This window comes from Anabrus simplex, chromosome 5 (assembly GCF_040414725.1).
Source record: "Anabrus simplex isolate iqAnaSimp1 chromosome 5, ASM4041472v1, whole genome shotgun sequence".
NCBI classification, from domain to species: Eukaryota; Metazoa; Arthropoda; class Insecta; order Orthoptera; family Tettigoniidae; genus Anabrus; species Anabrus simplex.
Genome location: NC_090269.1, coordinates 314,178,477 through 314,198,318, shown reverse-complemented (window position 1 = coordinate 314,198,318; position 19,842 = coordinate 314,178,477). Strand labels below are relative to the sequence as shown.

The window sequence follows — 19,842 nt, the reverse complement described above, 5'->3', positions numbered from 1 at the left end:
ACTACAGAGCTATAACGTGTACATAATGTGATCAGTGTGTCAGAATTATGTACCTTATAAAGTATCAGGGCCGATTTTGATCCATCATTGTAATTTATCCATCACACATTCCTGGAACTACATTTCATTTAATATGTTTTTGATTATCCAACGTTTTTCAAGAGAAAAGGCGGATTACGACGGAGCGGCCAAGTCGGAAAAAGATGAGAAATTTTGGGAAAGGATATACTGTAATATCTGGGCCAGGTCAAAAAGATGGTTTTGTAAATACTGCTCTCATGGCATTCTCGACATGTGCGTGGTTCTGGATACCATGCTATTTCTAAATATTTGTTGAGTGTTTTATTTTCTCTTTGAACCAATTTTCTATATTCTACCTAGTAGAATTAAGGATTAAAATACCCCAGCCTGGGCGAAGTCTGTGTTGGTCACGAGCTGCGACCTATTCTCATAAATTATTTACAGTCGAACAAACTGTGTAAATTCGTCCTTCCTTTCAATTGCGAGCGGACGTCTATTTGGTATCAGAACATGGCGACTTCCACAGGAGGTGTGGGTAGGTATTTGCCGAGAAGCAATTGAGACTGTTAAAAATGTCTAAATTTCAAGATATTTTAATACCAAAGATATTTAATACTATTATTTTAGTCCCTGTTTTATTTTAGTAGGTATAACATTTGTATAAAACTTTTCAAATTTGTGACACTTGTCTCTCCGCAGCACACCGGTAATCAATGTACCCGCCATTTTCAGAAAGTTTGGGCTTATTATTCCGAATGACAGTAATAGTTCTCAATTCTTACAACCGGTATAATTGTAAGCATGCTTACCTTTTCCCAGTGTTCTGCCTCCACAGACTTTTACCGGTTCTGCAACTTGTTTTGAGGTTAAGTGTGGCAAGCCTTCTCTCGTTTCTTTTACTGCTCCAAAGATGCAAGGCTTTTATTTCAAGGTTTAGTGCAGAAATTCGCCCCTTTTTGGCTCATTGAAATTAATTTTATATATTTCAGTTGTACCTCGTAACTTCAGATTGCTTGAAGAACTGGAACAGGGTCAGAAGGGTGTTGGTGATGGAACTATCAGCTGGGGTTTAGAAAATGACGACGACATGACCCTGACACACTGGACTGGAATGATAATTGGTCCTCCAAGAGTAAGAATGTATACTAAATTGTTGATTCATTTGCTACTAATCTGAGTCAATGATTTTAGCTGATCTGACATATAAAATGTCCATTTGTTTATTTCCAGACTCCTTATGAAAACAGAATGTACAGTTTAAAAATTGAATGTGGGCAGAGGTATCCTGATGAGTGTCCAAGCGCGAAATTTATTTCTAGGATTAATATGAATTGTGTCAATACTACTACGGGTGTGGTAAGTTATACTCTTGTAGATATTCTGTTTAGTATAAGTGTCAGACTTGCTGATTTTCAATCCATTAACAGAGTAGTTTCTATGATCTAAGAATTTAAAAGTGATGTAATATTCCATTGGTTCATGGCGTGGGTTACTGTAGTCACGTCCTGATTCGTGAACCATGGACAACGGCACTGAGTGGCCTAGTAAGTGGTCCTGAGAGTCGGGATACCAGTTGCTATGGAATGGGTGTGGGCATCTCGGACATATTCTGAGTCATGGCCCTCCTTGTGCTCAGGCGGCTAGGACTATACAATTCACCGGTGGTCCATAACCCGTTAGAGGAGAGATCATCACTTGGACTATGTGCAAGTAGGGTAGCATCCTGCTTCATGAATTTACCAAGCTCAGAACATTTTAAGCAAGCCTCGGACCTATGGGAGTAATGGAGTCCCACTCCCATTTGACAGGCGAGGGAGGGACTCCTTGGAAACAACTTGGCGAACGAAATGGAAATCGATGGGGAGCTATCAATATTAATGGGGCTTATGGAAGAAAGAAGTCAGCAAAGAGGATGCATCTGGATGTGCTAGGAGCAAGTGATATTCGGGTAAGGGGAGATAACTAGGAAGAGATAGGAGATTGTAAAGTGTACTTGATGGGTGTTAGAAAGGGAAGGGCAGAGTCTGGGGTAGGGTTCTTTATCAGGAATACCATTGCACGCAACATAGTTTCTGTTAGGCACGTAAATGAGCGAATGATGTGGGTAGATTTGTTCGTTGGAGGAATCGGGCCTAGAATTGTCTCCGTGTATTCACCATGCGAGGGTGCAGATGAGGATGAAGCTAACAAGATTTATGAAGCATTGAGTGACTTCGTGCTCAGGGTCAACAGCAAGGATAGAATAGTGCTAACGGGTAATTTCAATGCGAGAGTTGGGAATAGAACTGAAGGATGCGAAAGGGTGATTGGTAAATGTGGGGAAGATATGGAAGCTAATGGGAATGGGAAGCGTTTGCTGAATTTCTGTGCTAGTATGGGTTTAACAGAATATTTTCTTCAAGCATAAGGCTATTCACCGTTACACATGGGAGGTTACCAAATCCATAATAGACTATATCTTAACCGACTTAGAATTCAGGAAATGTGTTGGGAATGTACAAGTTTTCTGGGGATTTTTCGATGATACAGACCACTATCTGATCTGTAGTGAACTATCTCTAGGCCGAGGGTAGAGAAAGTGAAAGCTGTTTGCAAATGAATAAGGGTAGAAAATCTCCAGGACGAGGAAATTAGACAGGAGTACATGGATATGATTAGTGAGTTAAGAACAGTAGACAGTAAGCAGGTTCAGGATATAGAAAGTGAATGGGTGGCATACAAGGATGCTGTAGTAGAAACAGCAAGGGAATGCCTAGGAACAACTGTGTGTAAAAATGGGAAAAGGTGAAGATCTTGGTGGAATGATGAAGTGAGAGCAGTTTGTAAACGTAAAAAGAAGGCTTATCAGAAATGGCTCCAAACAAGGGCCGAGGCAGACAGGGATTTGTACGTAGATGAAAGAAACAGAGCGAAACAAATAGTAGTTGAATTCAAAAAGAAGTCGTGGGAAGATTTTGGTAATAACCTGGAAAGGCTAGGTCAAGCAGCAGGGAAACCTTTCTGGACTTTAATAAAGAATCTTAGGAAGGAAGGGAAATTGGAAATGAACAGTGTTTTGAGTAAATCAGGTTAACTCATTGATCCCAGGGAATCACTGGAGAGGTGGAGGGAACATTTTGAACACCTTCTCAATGTAAAAGGAAATCATCCTGGTGGGGTTGCGAACAGCCAAGCTTATGGGGAGGAGGAAAATGATGTTGATGAAATTACGCTTGAGGAAGTGGAAAGGATGGTAAACAAACTCCATTGTCATAAAGTAGCAGGAATAGATGCAATTAGACTTGATATTACTAGTAATTCAAAAATATTGCGTATTATACTATTGAATAAGTGGATCCTTACAACATTAATTTAATAATTATTATTGTGATTCATAGTTTTAGGTCATTTTCTTGCTCATTGTAAGTCCTATGATTTTTTAAGGTCTTTTTTGGCACTTACTAGGTTATTACAGTTCTGGCCCTGGTAATGAGCAGTGCTGTATTTTGTGAGTTTCGTGTGAATAGTTCTATTGTCATGCTGTTTATATCTCTAGTTAACCTGGGAAGTACTTGCAGTACCGCATGGTACCTGCATACTACTAATGATTTTATCCTGATTATCGAAAAGGATGCTGTAATTGTGGTAAGATTGCACGTCGAATGAAAACTGATCTTTTGGTAATTCAGTGCCATGTTTAACTCTTTCGCTACGGAAGTCGACTTTTGTTGATGTACTACCGTATAGCATTCGCTGCGGTAATCGACTTTTGTCGACTTGGTACTTTCAAGACAGACTCCAATCCTCAGACCTTAATGCTACTCTTGATCGTTCCAAGTAGGCGAATCGAGTAGCCGGAATTGTTGGAAATGTGGGTTTGTTTTGGTTTGTTGTTATCGTATGTAGTCTGTATAATTTTATGAAAGTTGACGATAAATGTTAGTTTCTTTGTAGAACATAAGTGTGCGAGTGTATTTATATGAGTCAGTGGACATATAGGATCTGTAATAATACACAGTAATGTGAGAATGTGCTTGTTTTGATCGTGTTCTTACCCATTAAAGAACATGAGTGCACTAGGTGGACCAGGTTTTAGTCTTACTATGGCAATGCCTCTCATACAACTATTCTTAAGTATTCTACGGAATAGAACATTATGAGAGAAATGGATTAGTAATATACATTGTGATTATTTTGAAGTCCATGAGAAAACTGTAGCGTGCATACATCATTTTGAGAATAAGTCTGAGGTTAGGGAAACCATTTCTCTACTTCCACCAAACTATTCGTGTTCCTCGAAAAAAAAAATTAATGTAAGTAGAATATAACTGATATTGTGTTATTCCGTCAGTGCCTATGTGCTTCAAAATGTCGAGTAATTTAGATGCAAGTGTATTTTACAATAATCTGTGCTTTGCCTGGGGAAATGTTTGGCTGGATCTTGGAGTATAACAAAACTTATAAGTGTGACAGATGGAGCAATCTGTATACTGGTACACAGAAGATATAGTGACTTCAGGGATTAGCTGGGTTTGTAACGTGGGGTTTTATACTACCAACACCTTCAGATTCATGCTGTGGTTATCTGTTATTAAGCAGACAGCGCCGAACTGAAACTCGTCCATGTGGTTAAATATCAATGTTTAGTCAATATAGTTTTTGCACTCATGTTCTGTAATGGGTAAAAACCTATTATATCTGCAGTGTCTGAACGTTTCATTACTAAGGTTACCATCATTGTGTGAAGTGCTGCTATGCCACATGTCAACATTATGTTAAAATTACCAGGGCCGTTCATTGGGTTAACATAATCCTTTCGGGTGTACTTGGGCTGAGTGACTCAGACGTTTAAGGCGCTGGCCTTCTGAACCCAAGTTGGCAGGTTCGATCCTGGTTCAGTCCGGTGGTATTTGAAGGTGCTCAAATACGTCAGCCTTGTGTCGGTACATTTACTGGCACGTAAAAGAACTACTGCAGGACTAAATTTCGGCACTTCGATGTCTCCGAAAACCGTAAAAATGTAGTTTGTGGGACGTAAAGCCAATAACATTATTTCGGGTGTACTTTCCATTCATTGCGTGCTGAACTTAAGAAATTGTCCACCACTTCAAAACTAAGGTAACAAGTTATGTTTCACAGTTCTCATGAGAGCAAATAAATCGTGGAATTCGGCACCTTAATTTATTTTGAAACATTCAAAATGATGTCGGATATATCATTTTAACAGTTTTATCATGTATTTTCATCTATCCAGCAAAGTGAAATCTAAGAGAAAACGTTATTTGACGAATTGAAATTTCTAAATAATCACCTTGTTGGGCTCTTTTCTACTAGAATATTTGTGATTCTAGTTGATTATATGTGGTGCGTACTTGTTGGTGAAGCGTTTTCATATGTCTAAAGTGATATTCTCTATGATGTTACATGTATCATGTTAAATTACCGCCGTTTATATAATATGTACGTGATATTTTCGTGTTAGGCAATACCAGCAATCCGGCTACTTCGGCCGCCATGTTCTTTTTATATTACGGTCTGAGGATTGGAGTCAGTCTTGCTCAGACCTTAATGCTACTCTCGATCGTTCAAAGTGGTGAATCGAGTAGCTGGAATTGTTCGAAATGTGGGTTTGTTATCGTATGTAGTCGGTGTTATTTTATGATAGTTGACGATAAATGTTAGTTTCTTTGTAGAATATAAGTGTGTGAGTGTATTTATACGAGTCAGTGGACACATAGGATCTGTATATTATACACAGTAATGTGAGAATGTGCTTGTTTTGATCGTGTTTTTACCCATTAAAGAACATGGACCAGGTTTTAGTCTAACTATGGCAATGCCTCTCATACAACTATTCTTAAGTTTCCTGCGGAATAAAACATTAAGAGAGAAATGGATTAGGAATATACATCGTTATTATTTCGAAGTCCATGAAAAAACTGTAGCGTGCATAGGCTACATCATTTTGAGAATAAGTCTGACGTTAGGAAAGCCATTTCTGTACTTCCAAACTATTCGTGTTCCTCGAAAAATATTAATTTAGATAGAATATAACTGATATTGTTTTATTCTGTCAGTGTCTATGTGCTTCAAAATGTCGAATGATTTAGATGCAAGTGTATTTTACAATAATCTGTGCTTTGCCTGCGGAAATGTTTGGCAGGATCTTGGAGTATAACAAAACTTATAAATGTGACAGATGGAGCAATCTGTATACTGGTACACAGAAGATATAGTGACTTGAGGGATTAGCTGGGTTTGTAATGTAGGGTTTTACACTACCAACACCTTCAGATTCATGCTGTGGTTATTTGTTATCAAGCAGACAGCGCCGAACTGAAGCTCGTCCATGTGGTTAAATATCAATGTTTAGTAAAGAGTTTTTGCACTCATGTTCTTTAATGGGCAAAAACCGGTTACGGTACACAAGCCGGCTATCGCCAGTTCACTGGTAGGCGCCATCATACGCTGTTAAATATGTCCATTAGGGTACAAGGAAGGAGTAGAGGTGCGAAAATACTAGGTTTTTGTATTATTACCTGCCATATAGAACACTGAAGAAGGCACTATATAGGACTGGTAGAGCACATGGCAACCATGTTTACTAGGTGACGGAGGGGTGATGACCTCACAGGGTGTAAGAGAGCGACAGGGAATTAATATCCGAAAACTAAGTCCGAATTTTTGCTACTGCGCATGCGCCGCCAATTTAATTATTTAGCATTTCACCGTGGACAAGAAAAATGATCGTGATGTCATAATTATGACGTCATGCCCCCCTGTTCCTCTATAGATAATTCATGTGGTACACCTGGTAATGGCAACGGGAGCTGTGACGTCACACAGGGCCGCCAACCCCTCCGCACGTAACGAAGGTGGAGTAACACCAGCTGTCCCGATGTGTGTGGGTTCATCGAAATATGTACATATCCATGGCACATGAAGGAATATGGCAGAAAATGCATAATAATTCCACGTACAGTGTATATTCGTTTCACGTCCATATAATGTTATCTACCGGGTGGGCTGCGGAAGGTAAAGTTTGTCCTGGAGGTAAATTTATATCATAGGTATGCCGGCTGTTTGCGTTGTGTTTACGCTGGCTATTTGCATTTTGTTCCCTTCCTTATACTGTTATAAACGTTCGGATGCGGAATGTACAGTTTTACCCAGTACCTTTCTATCATAGGTATGCATTCTGTGATTTGCTGTGCTAATTTTCTGCTGTAACCCATGGGATGCTTAGTTTTGTTTGTATGTACATTTAAATGTCAGATGTTGCCTCGTGACGTCATAGTTTCATCATGGCTGACCTTCCAGAGGTTGACGGGATGAACTATGACGTTATCAACATGGCTACCCTGGCAAGAGAGCTGTAGCGCTTGGCACATATTGGCATTTAATAATTACATACAAATTGCAAAAACTCTTAATTTTCGCATCTAAGTTCCTTTTTTGGACATAGTAGAATTCGCCCTTTAGGTTAAAAAATTTCTGAAACCCGATCTGGAGATAGCCAGCTTGTGTACCGGACCCGTATGCATTTCAGTGGGCTTGGCAGACTGATATGTTATAGCAACTCTGGCTCAGTGAGGAAAGCAACGGGACACTACCTCGCTCCTGATTTCCCTAGTACGCCTCTTCAGTGATGCCTAGGCCATCTATGACAGCTGATGGCAGAGCTGTTGAGGATCCCACCAGCGGCATCGCTGACGGACTGAACGTACATACATAATCATTTCGGGTGTACTTGGACTGAGTGACTCAGACGGTTAAGGCGCTGGCCTTCTGACCCCAAGTTGGCAGATTTACCCTTGCTCAATCCGATGGTATTTGAAGGTGCTCAAATACGTCAGCCTTGTGTCGGTAGATTTACTGCCACGTACCCCCCTGTGGGTGGGGGCGGTAGAATAACACCTACGGTATCCCCTGCCTGTCGTAGGAGGCGACTAAAGGGGGCCCAGGGGCTCTTAACTTTGGAGCATGGGTTGGCGACCATGGTGCCCTTAGCTGAGTACTGGCATTGCTTCCACTTACTTGTGCCAGGCTCCTCACTTTCATCTATCCTATCCGATCTCCCTTGGTCAACTATTGTTCTTTTCCGACCCCGGCACTATTAGGTTTGCGAGGGCTAGGGAGTCTTTCATTTTCATGCCCTTCGTGGCACTTGTCTTCCTTTGGCCGATATCTTCATTTTTTGAAGTGTCAAATCCCTTCCATTTTTTCCCTCTGATTAGTGTTACATAGAGGGTGGTTGCCTAGTTGTACTTCTTTTTAAAACAATAATCACCACCATCACCACTGCTTACTGGCACGTAAAAGAACTACTGCAGGACTAAATTTCGGCACTTCAACGTCTCCGAAAACCGTAAAAAATTTAGTTAGTGGGACGTAAAGCCAATAACATTATTTTTTCGGGTGTAATTCCCATTCATTGGGTGCTGAATTTAAGAAATTGTCCACCACTTCAAAACTAAGGTAACAAATTGTTTCACAGCTCTCATGAGAGCGAATAAATCGAGGAATTCCGCACCTTAATTTATTTTGAAACATTCGTATATATGTGGTGCGTACTTGTTGGCGAAGCGTTTTCATACGTGTAAAAGTGATTTTTCCTGTGATGTTACATTTATCATGTTAAATTACCGCCGTTTATATAATATGTACGTGATATTTTCGTGTTAGCCAATACCAGCAATCCGGCTACTTCAGCTGCCATGTTTTTTTTTATATTACGGTCTGAGGATTGGAGTCGGTCTTGGTACTTTCCTGCTGTAGTGTCCGCGTGTTCAGTAAAATGCATTTAACAATACAAACATCTATGGTCATGTATTGACGATGTACTAAGCATTGTTTGAAAATGTTGCCGCCAATACTGGACCTATGTTTATTTGATATCTTTCGCCCGCCCGCCAACATTCCTGTCAGCTGTCTGGCCTAAAGCAGGCTTCACTCAGCAGCTATGAGCGCGCGGAACAACATTAGTAATGACAGTGAAGAAATCTTCAATCTTTTAGTGGCCGATTCTGATTCTGACTGTTCAGTAAATTTGGATAATGAAACAAGTGATGATGTGCATAGTGATTGTTCAGAGGAAAGTGCCAACGAGGAAGATCTTCAGTTTGTATCGGATTGGCAGGATATTAGTGATGACATAAAAATTACAAAAATGAAATTGTGACGGGGTTAATTTTGATATAACAGTAAAAAGCGAAGTTTCGAATTTTGATGACCCATACAAGGCATTTCTTCAATTTATGCCGCGCTCAGTTTTTGAGCATGCAGTAATGGAAACAAATAGATATGCTGCACAGTGTTTAGATAAAACATTTGATTTTCCTCCGCGTTCGAGATATAATTGATGGACTGAATGCAGAATAGAAGATATTCAGGCAATGGTGGCTATTGATATTGGAATGGGATTGTGCCGTAAATCAACATAACAGACTTACTTTTCCGAAAAATATTGGCTTACTGCTACGCCTAATTTTGGCCAAGTGATGTCGCGAGACAAGTACTGCCTTCTTCGAAGCTTCATACATTTCAATAACAATGAAAACCACATTGCTAAGGGGTCGCCAGGTTATGATCCATTATTCAAGATAAGACCTGTCATTTCTATTGTAGAAAATACGTACCTGGAGCATGCGTCACCTGGAAAATGCTTATCAGTTGATGAGTCTATGCTAAAATTTACGAGAAGGCTGTGGTGTAAGCAATACCTTCCTTCAAAGCCATCGACAAAATGGGGTGTAAAGTTGTGATCACTATGTGACAGTAAAAGTGGTTACCTTTGCAAGTTTCAGATTTACGTAGGAAACGACAGTGATGAGTCAGTGCCTGGGGAAATATTGGGAGAGAGAGTGCTAAGAAGCCTGACAGAAGGTTTTAAGAACACTGGCAGAATTGTGTATGTGGACAATTTTTTTTCAAGCCCAGCGCTTTTCACCCAGCTTTCTAAAAAGAACATAGGTGCCTGCGGGACATTTAGATGTAACCGACTACCTCAAGAGATGAAAACCCTGAAAATGAAGAAAGAGCAAAAACCTCTGTTCTTGTATCTTCTATCCAAAGAAATGCTTGCGTGAGCGTGGCAAGATACTGGCCAGGTAAACATGTCATCGACCGTTGAAGATTCAGAAGAGGTCAAAAAAAGGTGAAAGTGACTATACAACTGTTGAAAAACCCAAGTTAGTTGTAAATTACAACCATGAAATGAACGGAGTTGATAAATTTGATCAACTGAAAATTAACTATGCATTTGTACATAAGAAACTCAAGTGGTATCAGGTCTTGTATTTTCTCATTGAAACTGCACTAATAAATGGAAGAATATTGTACAATAAGCTTCAAAAAAGGGAAATTAGTGCTCCCGACTTCAGAAATTCTGTCATAATGGGACTTCTACGAGAGTATCAGCGCAGTCCGCTGGCGAAACGAGGAAGACCTTCTGATTACATACCTCAAGCGCGCCTGACGGAGAGGCACTTCCTTGGGGAGCAGCCAGACAAGTCACAAACCTAACTGTTGTTTGTTCTATATTACCAGCAAAATGTTCAAAGAAATGAAAGGGACTGTGCAAGAGAAAACAGACAATATTTTTTTTGTAAGAATTGCGCAGGACAGCCTGCAATGTGTCAAGTTCCATGTTTCGAGATGTATCACAGTAATGTTTGTTTCAAGGTCAAATGTCACTGCTAGCTTGCCAAAGTTGAGTTTAAAATGGTGCAATGGTGTTGAATATCACTAATCTTTAAAAAAATAAAGTTTCAGTTCATTGGGAAAATACAAAAAAAAAAAAAAAATCTGTAAGTGTTCTGTTTAAGAATAGCGCAGCAAAAGAGTTAATCAACAGTGCTCTGAATTGGCACTTTCTTTATATGAAGTGACTATGGCAGCCTGTCTGGTGTATGTAGCATTAGTGATTTTACAAGTAAGTGTACAGAAACATTTCAACACATTAACATACAGTACAGTCTTGATTATCCGACTTAAACGGGACCTGCAGTACGTCGGATCACCGAAAATGTCGGATAATATGGAATAACTTTGAAAATGAACTAAAACAAAAAGGAAGGCTATACTGTATTATGTACTATGTTTTACGGGACTCTATTTATTGACTTATTAATTCATTTGTACAGTAGATGCAGTACTCTTTTCTTACTACGCCTGTAGCCAGGTGCAGACGTCTTGGCTTGGGCTACAAGAGTTTTGATGCCATCATCTTGAAATTCAGCCCAGTCTCATCACAATTAAAAATCTGATCACCGGTTAATCCTTCAGCAAGAATTATTTCTTGAAATTGTCTTTTAAATTTCACAACCTCATCGGATTTAGCTGAAAGTTTTTCTCCACAGATATTAAGCTGCCCAATGCAGTACCGTTTTTTCCACCGATCAAGCCACCCAGCACTGGCAGTAAAATTAGGGTCCCTTTATTAAACTCCTTCTGGATATACACCGCCATTTCTTGCAGAATGAGGCCAGATATTGACAAGCCCTTTTCCTGGTTTTTAGTGAACCGGAGAAATAGTGCTACACTTACTTTTTCGTACTCACATTTTTCATTGTTTTTTTTTTATTATTATTATTATTATTATTATTATTATTATTATTATTATTATTATTATTATTATTTTTTTTTTTTTTCTTCTGATTTTCAGTGCATCACTTGTTGCTCTGGTAGAGCACCACTTTTCAATTTATTCCCTCGTATGTTTCCAGTCTCCCACTGTAACACTTCCAACAGCATAATCTGAAGCCATTTTTTGGAGAGCTTCCCCTTTGTCCAGTCTCTTTAACCCACTCTACTTGTCTTCCACAGAAACAATCACTTTCTTACGTTTACTCGCCATACTCACAGAGGATCTGAAAACTATAGCATCCGCACCCACCCAATACTATATTTAACAATCCTACCGCAAGACTGCCAGTGCTTGTTCCACAGTCGCACCCTCCACACCCCGTGTCTCAGAATTGCATCCACCTAAAGTTCAAATTAAGACTACCAGTGTCGGATAACACAGAGTGTCGGATAAACGAAGGTCGGTTGAGCGAGACTCTACTGTACATACATACATAATCATTATAGACTGTTATGCCTTTCAGCGTTCAGTCTACAAGCCTCTGAGAATTTACTAAACGTCGCCACAATCCTTGATTTGCAACTAGTGTTGTGGCCTCATTTAGTTCTATACCTCTTATCTTTAAATCGTTAGAAACTGAGTCTAACCATAGTCGTCTTGGTCTCCCTCTACTTCTCTTACCCTCCTTAGCAGAGTCCATTATTCTCCTAGGTAACCTATCCTCCTCCATTCGCCTCACATGACCCCACCACCGAAGCCGGTTTATGCGTACAGCTTCATCTATCGAGTTCATTCCTAAATTAGCCTTTATCTCCTCATTCCGTGTACCCTCCTGCCATTGTTCCCACCTGTTTGTACCAGCAATCATTCTTGCTACTTTCATGTCTGTTACTTCTACCTTATAAATAAGATATCATGAGTCCACCCAGCTTTCGCTCCCGTAAACCAAAGTTGGTCTGAAAACAGACCGATGTAAAGATAGTTTCGTCTGGGAGCTGACTTCCTTCTTACAGAATACTGCTGATCGCAACTGCGAGCTCACTGCATTAGCTTTACTACACCTTGATTCAATCTCACTTACAATATTACCATCCTGGGAGAACACACAACCTAAATACTTAAAATTATCGACCTGTTCTAGCTTTGTATCACCAATCTGACATTCAGTTCTGTTGAATTTCTTACCTACTGACATCAGTTTAGTCTTCGAGAGGCTAATTTTCATTCCATACTCATTGCACCTATTTTCAAGTTCCAAGATATTAGACTGCAGGCTTTCGGCACAGTCTGCCATTAAGACCAAGTCGTCAGCATAGGCCAAACTGCTTACTACATTTCCACCTAACTGAATCCCTCCGTGCCATTTTATACCTTTCAGCAGATGATCCATGTAAACTACGAACAGCAAAGGTGAAAGATTACAGCCTTGTCTAACCCCTGTAAGTACCCTGAACCACAAACTCATTCTACCATCAATTCTCACTGAAGCCCAATTGTCAACATAAAAGCCTTTGATTGATTTTAATAATCTATCTTTAATTCCATAGTCCCCTAGTATAGTAAACATATTTTCCCTCAGTACCCTGTCATATGCTTTCTCTAGATCTACGAAACATAAACACAACTGCCTATTCCTCTCGTAGCATTTCTCAATTACCTGGCGCATGCTGAAAATCTGATCCTGACAGCCTCTCCGTGGTCTGAAACCACACTGGTTTTTTCATCCAACTTCCTCTCAACGACTGATCGCACCCTCCCTTCCAAGATGCCAGTGAATACTTTGCCTGGTATACTAATCAGTGAGATACCTCGATAGTTGTTGCAATCCTTCCTGTTCCCTTGCTTATAGATAGGTGCAATTACTGCTTTTGTCCAATCTGAAGGTACCTTACCAACACTCCACGCTAATTTTACTACTCTATGAAGCCATATCAACCCTACCTTCCCACTATACTTCACCATTTCAGGTCTAAATTCATCTATTCCTGCTGCCTTATGACAATGGAGTTTATATACCATCCTTTCCACTTCCTCAAGCATAATTTCAGCAACATCATTTTCCTCCTCCCCATGAGCTTGGCTGTTTGCAACACCACCAGGATGATTTCCTTTTACATTGAGAAGATGTTCAAAGTATTCCCTCCACCTCTCCAGTGATTCCCTGGGATCTATTATGAGTTCACCTGAATTACTCAAAACACTTCATTTCCTTTTTCCGCTGGGCTGAGTGGCTCAGACGGTTAAGGCGCTGGCCTTCTGACCCCAACTTGGCAGGTTCGATCCTGGCTCAGTCCGGTGGTATTTGAAGGTGCTCAAATACGTCAGCCTCGTGTCGGTAGATTTACTGGCACGTAAAAGAACTCCTGCGAGACTAAATTCCGGCACCTCAGTGTCTCTGAAAACCGTAAAAGAGTAGTTAGTGGGACGTAAAAGAAATAGTGTTATTTATTGTTTCCTTTTTCCTCCCTTCCTAAGATTCTTCATTACTGTCCAGAGAGGTTTCCCTGCTGCTTGACCTAGCCTTTCCAGGTTATTACCAAAATCTTCCCATGACTTCTTTTTGGATTCAGCAACTATTTGTTTCGCTCTGTTACTTTCATCTACGTACAAATCCCTGTCTGCCTCAGCCCTTGTTTGGAGCCATTTCTTATAAGCCTTCTTTTTACGTTTACAGGCTGCTCTGACTTCATCATTCCACCAAGATGTTCGCCTTTTCCCATCTTTACACAAAGTTGTTCCTAGGCATTCCCTTGCTGTTTCTACTGCAGCTTCCCTGTATGCCACCCATTCACTTTCTATATCCCGAACCTGCTTACAGTCTACTTTTCGAACCTTCTCACTAACCATATCCATGTACTTCTAATTTCCTCGTCCTGGAGATTTGCTACCCTTATTCGTTTGCAGACAGATTTCACTTTCTCTACTCTAGCCTAGAGATACTTAGTTCACTACAGATCAGATAGTGGTCTGTATCAAAAAATCCGCGAAAAACTCGTACATTCCTAACAGATTTCCTGAATTCAAAGTCTGTTAAGATTAGTCTATTATGGATCCGGTACCCCTAGCCTCCCATGTGTAGCAGTGAATAGCCTTATGCTTGAAGAAAGTATTCGTAACAGCTAAACCCATACTAGCACCATGTGTAGCGGTGAATAGCCTTATGCTTTAAGAAAGTATTCGTAACAGCTAAACCCATACTAGTACATAAGTCCAGCAAACGCTTCCCATTCCCATTAGCTTCCATATCTTCCCCACATTTACCAATCACCCTTTTATATCCTTCAGTTCTATTCCCAACTCTCGCATTGAAATCGCCCGTTAGCACTATTCTATCCTTGCTGTTGACCCTGACCACGATGTCGCTCAATGCTTCGTAAAACTTGTCAACTTCATCCTCATCTGCACCCTCACATGGTGAATACACGGTTACAATTCTTGTCCTGATTCCTCCAACTGGCAAATGTATCCATATCATTCGCTCATTTACGTGCCTAACAGAAACTATGTTGCGTGCAATGGTATTCCTGGTAAAGAGCCCTACCTCAGACTCTGTCCTTCCCTTTCTAACACCCGTCAAGTACACTTTATAATCTCCTATCTCTTCCTTGTTATCTCCCCTTACCCAAATATCACTCCTAGCACATCCAGATGCATCCTCTTTGCTGACTTCTTTCTTCCATAAGCCCCATTAATATTGATAGCTCCCCATCGATTTCCATTTCGTTCGCCAAGTTGTTTCCAAGGAGTCCCTCCCTCGCCTGTCAAATGGGAGTGGGACTCCATTACTCCCATAGGTCCGAGGCTTGCTTAAAATGTTCTGAGCTTGGTAAATTCATGAAGCAGGATGCTACCCTACTTGCACATAGTCCAAGTGATGATCTCTCCTCTAACGGGTTATGGACCACCGGTGAATTGTATAGTCCTAACCACCTGAGCACAAGGAGGGCCATGACTCAGAATATGTCCGAGATGCCCACTCCCATTCCATAGCAACTGGTATCCCGACTCTCAGGACCACTTACTAGGCCATCGGCCGTTGCCCATGGTTCACGAACTAGGACGTGACTACAGTAACCCACAAACATGAACCATAAATGTGTTTGTAACAGATAAAAGGAATATCAGAAATACCAATGAATACTGTAGCTTCCCATTAGCTTGATCTGGTAGCAGAAGCAGCATTCTGGTACCGTATGGTACTGCACATCCTTTACAGCAGCATTTCATGTTGTTCAGCTGTTTCTTTATTTTTATATTAAGAAGTGGCTTATTATGAAACGTAGATTTCATAAAGGTATGGTTAAGGCCGGTATTGATTTTTATTACATATCAACGGTGCTTGTGCGATACCTTGTAACCCCAAAAACACACTTTTACAGAAGGTACAAGAACTTTCCCATTCTGTTACTTCTGCCAATGCACTTCTGATATGTTGATGTATTGTTTTAAGTACAGGTTGATAATGATCAGTCCATACCAGAAAGTATTCTTATTCATCTTTTAATATTTATGTGGGTTACAAGCTTTCACTAGAGTTGTTAATATCCTGAATCATCGGTGACAAGGTTTTGCAGTGCTTCCTAATTATCATTTAGTGCGTTACATTGTGCTGGAAAATAACCTTTCTGAATACAGAAGATGAGAGTAGTAACTTTACAAAAAATATTTTATTTGATAACAAGCACCCTGTAATTTTCATGAACAAAAATTCCAAATTATTTTAATTGAACATAATGCATAAAACTTCTACTATTTAATATCAATGTTTCTGCTAATATTTACAATGCAAGAATTCAATTGTACACATGTACTATATCAATCATTTCATGATCTAAGAGACTATATAAGTAATAAAAGGCAACGATGTAATCTATTCTATTTATACAATGCTATTGGGATGGATAGTCTCCTTTTTGCTGGATATGGGTATACAGAATAAACAAGTATGCTAATGACATTATGTTAATTATTTGGGGATATTAGGTAATGTAATATTAAAAACCAACTGACGCATTTCGATCCTGCGACCGATGATTTAGGATATTAACAGCTATAGCAAAAGCTTGTAACCCACATAAATATTAAAAGATGAATAAGAAAACTTTCTAGTATGCGTCAGCTGGTATTTAATATTACATGACCTAATATCCCCAAATAATTAACATGTAATTTAGTGGTCGTGGAAATCTACGTATTAAGATTAAGTGTGCTAAGGTTGATGAATAACAGTATTAATAAAGTACTGTATTTATTAACATCTAAAAGAATCCAGGATACTAGAAATTGGTGATGAGGATTATTATTTTGGAATCCATGTGGTTAACTGAGGTACAAAATAAAAGTAATATTTCTTGGGTGAAAAAGACAACGTAAAAATTAAAACTACCATATTAGTTTCATGCTAGGACACGCGAGTTTTTGCCGGAAAATGATTGGAAAATTTTTAAGGCACAAATGGAAAATGTCTTAACTGTGAATGAAATAACAAGCAACGTGTGGATGAAAGCGTTATTTATAATTCACTCAGTATGAATGCATATAGTTTGATGGCTAATGTTACAGTTCCAGACTTACCCAAGACATAACCATACAGGGAGCTAGTAGCTTTGATAGACATTTTTTACCTGCTGAATCTGTTTTTTCCACTAGGTTTAAATGTTATAATGCGGTAAAAGAACCTAATGAATCTGTAAATCAGTGGTTGGCTAGAGTTAGTTCATTGACAGCAAACTGTAAGTTTGATGAAACTAATTTAGAACTTTCGATTAAAGATAGGTTTATTATGGGTGTAGGCCAAAATCCTTATTTGAGGATTATTATTATAATTATAACTTGGTAAGTATTGAAAGGTGGAAAGTATAATATTGTGACCGTTCGTGGATGTGGGTGGTTCGAAATGATACGATTTTCTTCAATTAAACCTCGGCTAGTATCAATGGTTCGCAAGAAACTCCACTCGCGGGCATGGTCATTTGGCGAGTACCGGTCAAATCTCTTCCAACATCAGCTCAGAGTAATTTCCACGTCCTACCTAACTATGTAAAGGCTCTTAAATTATAATTTTAAAATGAAAGTTCGCAATAAAATTTTGGAAGGATATTCCATTTAAGTAATCATGAAGAAAAATATTATTATAATAATAATAATAATAATAATCTGATTAGACAACAGGACGGAGTTTCACAAGTAACACATCTTATCAATCTTTGTTGGTTCCGCAAACACATTAAACAACATTATCTGACATTAAATTAAAACTCTAAAAATAATTCGTCACAATATCTGAAATCTTTTCCACAAATAATGAAATTATTAATAGTTTTAAAAATCTGCCAATTGTAAAGTCATTCACTTTGTTCATTCATCTGAGTCGATACTAGCCCATAGTTTGCCTTCCCCAGTTCTATTTGTTTGATCATTTAACTGTCTAGCTATCTAATATACAACTTGAATATCCTGACGGTTAGTCTCCCTAACGTTGCAAGAGAAAAATATAATTATCTTTCAATCATCTAAAAGACACAAATTCAATATATTAACAATCGTGGTGCTGTGACACTCATCGGGAACATTCAGCTTTGCGGCTTCTGAAAATCAACATCATCTAACTACTGGTATGTTCAATGAAACGATATCGGAAGGTCTGTACTGCATCTGCTCTCCTCCAGTGATCCTGAAAATAATACTACTGCCAAATAACTACAGCAAGCAATTACCTTGAATGCCAACGCACTTCATCAGGTGACATTAACCTCCTAAAACAACTTATTTATTGTTTAGATATGTCATTTACCAAAGATCCTAAAAATTCATCCAATAATACATCCGTTTTACCTCTATGCTGTGCCGTAAATTCGTATTTTGACGATTTCTACATGCTTAACATTTAATCTCTCTGGGATACCTTTGAAAATACTAGCATCATATTATTCCGCTTGCCTATTCAAAATCTTTAATATTACATGATGAACACCTCACTTAACATCACTACCCTAGGTTCATTGACCACCTCGAAGATTTACCACGTTACCGTAGCATCAATTTCAACAAACCTCATTCTTATAATAATCACACTATTTTATCATAACACATTCGACGACCCTAATACTTACCATATCTCATAAAAAATGTACACCATGTCTACATCATTATTCAAATATACAAGCACAGGTATTGGAGAACCTCAGCTATACGCATATAAAAACATCATATCACTTACAGCATGTACGCACTTCGTTAAATTATTCTGCGGCACAAGTTATTCTAAGAGGATCTCGACATTGACATAAATTACGTACAATCACTCACTGAACTTATCTACACAGCACTCGATATCTCATTGCAAATAGATTCTCACGATTATTATTATTCAGACAGTATTAGGACATTAGATGAGATATAATCGTGCCTGTATACTTCTACTACTTGACACCGACGATATACCGAATTCCACTCCTACCAATGATTGGATCAACACTTCACACAGATTACATAATGACAGACATGTTAGGTTACTCAAGCCTTATTCTTAAAAAAATCACCCATTATGATGACAAATCTAACACTATTATAAGCTTCTACAAATAGAACAAGGAAAGACAATGCTTGGGTACTTAACATCCGAAGACTCTGTCGTTCATCCCATCCTTTAAGTTGTGGTAGCTATGGACATCTGTTTTCATGTTATTGTGGCGACTCCAGCAAAACTCGGACCCATCAGGATCCCAGTCTCGAGTTAGGCATGCATCTCCGTCTTATTTAGATCCTTCATCATGATAACTAGTTTCGTTGATCTTCCACCCTGAAACTTGTAAAGACCAGATTAGAATAGTGCTAAACAGAGTTTAAAATTCTCAATTTCATTTACTAAACTCGCCTTCGTATATTGACGTCGTATAATTGGTTGTTGAGCTCTTTTAAACCTTGCAATATTTTAAAAACTCTTATAATCTCCTCAATTCCTTTCAATATGTATTAGAGCTATTCTCGAATCAACCTTCTACGCTGTTTTTTCTTCATACATTGTCATAAAACAAAATCCCATTTTAATAACATCACAATAATACTTGGTTCGCATTCATGGAACTGCACAAAGGAACACATTCTGCTATTCATTCACTTCTCGAATACATACAATCTGTCATTCTGCATACGCCTTCGTGATGGTAGAACTTGCATTGCTCCAAACTGTTCCATTTCTCTTTCACAGCTGTTGATACGAGATCTTTCATCTACTAGTCTCTATTTATATCCCG

General features: G+C 39.0%; 1 protein-coding gene across 1 annotated transcript in view; it reads left to right on the top strand.

The window, feature by feature from the left end:
• Positions 1 to 343: 343 nt before the first annotated feature.
• Uev1A (Ubiquitin-conjugating enzyme variant 1A) overlaps positions 344 to 19,842 on the top strand; it is a 57,226-nt gene continuing 37,727 nt past the window's right edge. The window contains exons 1-3 of the mRNA XM_067147537.2: positions 344 to 556; positions 1,011 to 1,153; positions 1,252 to 1,377. Coding sequence (XP_067003638.1) covers positions 532 to 556; positions 1,011 to 1,153; positions 1,252 to 1,377 — 294 coding nt within the window. The 5' untranslated portion in view covers positions 344 to 531. The remainder of the gene's footprint in view (positions 557 to 1,010; positions 1,154 to 1,251; positions 1,378 to 19,842) is intronic.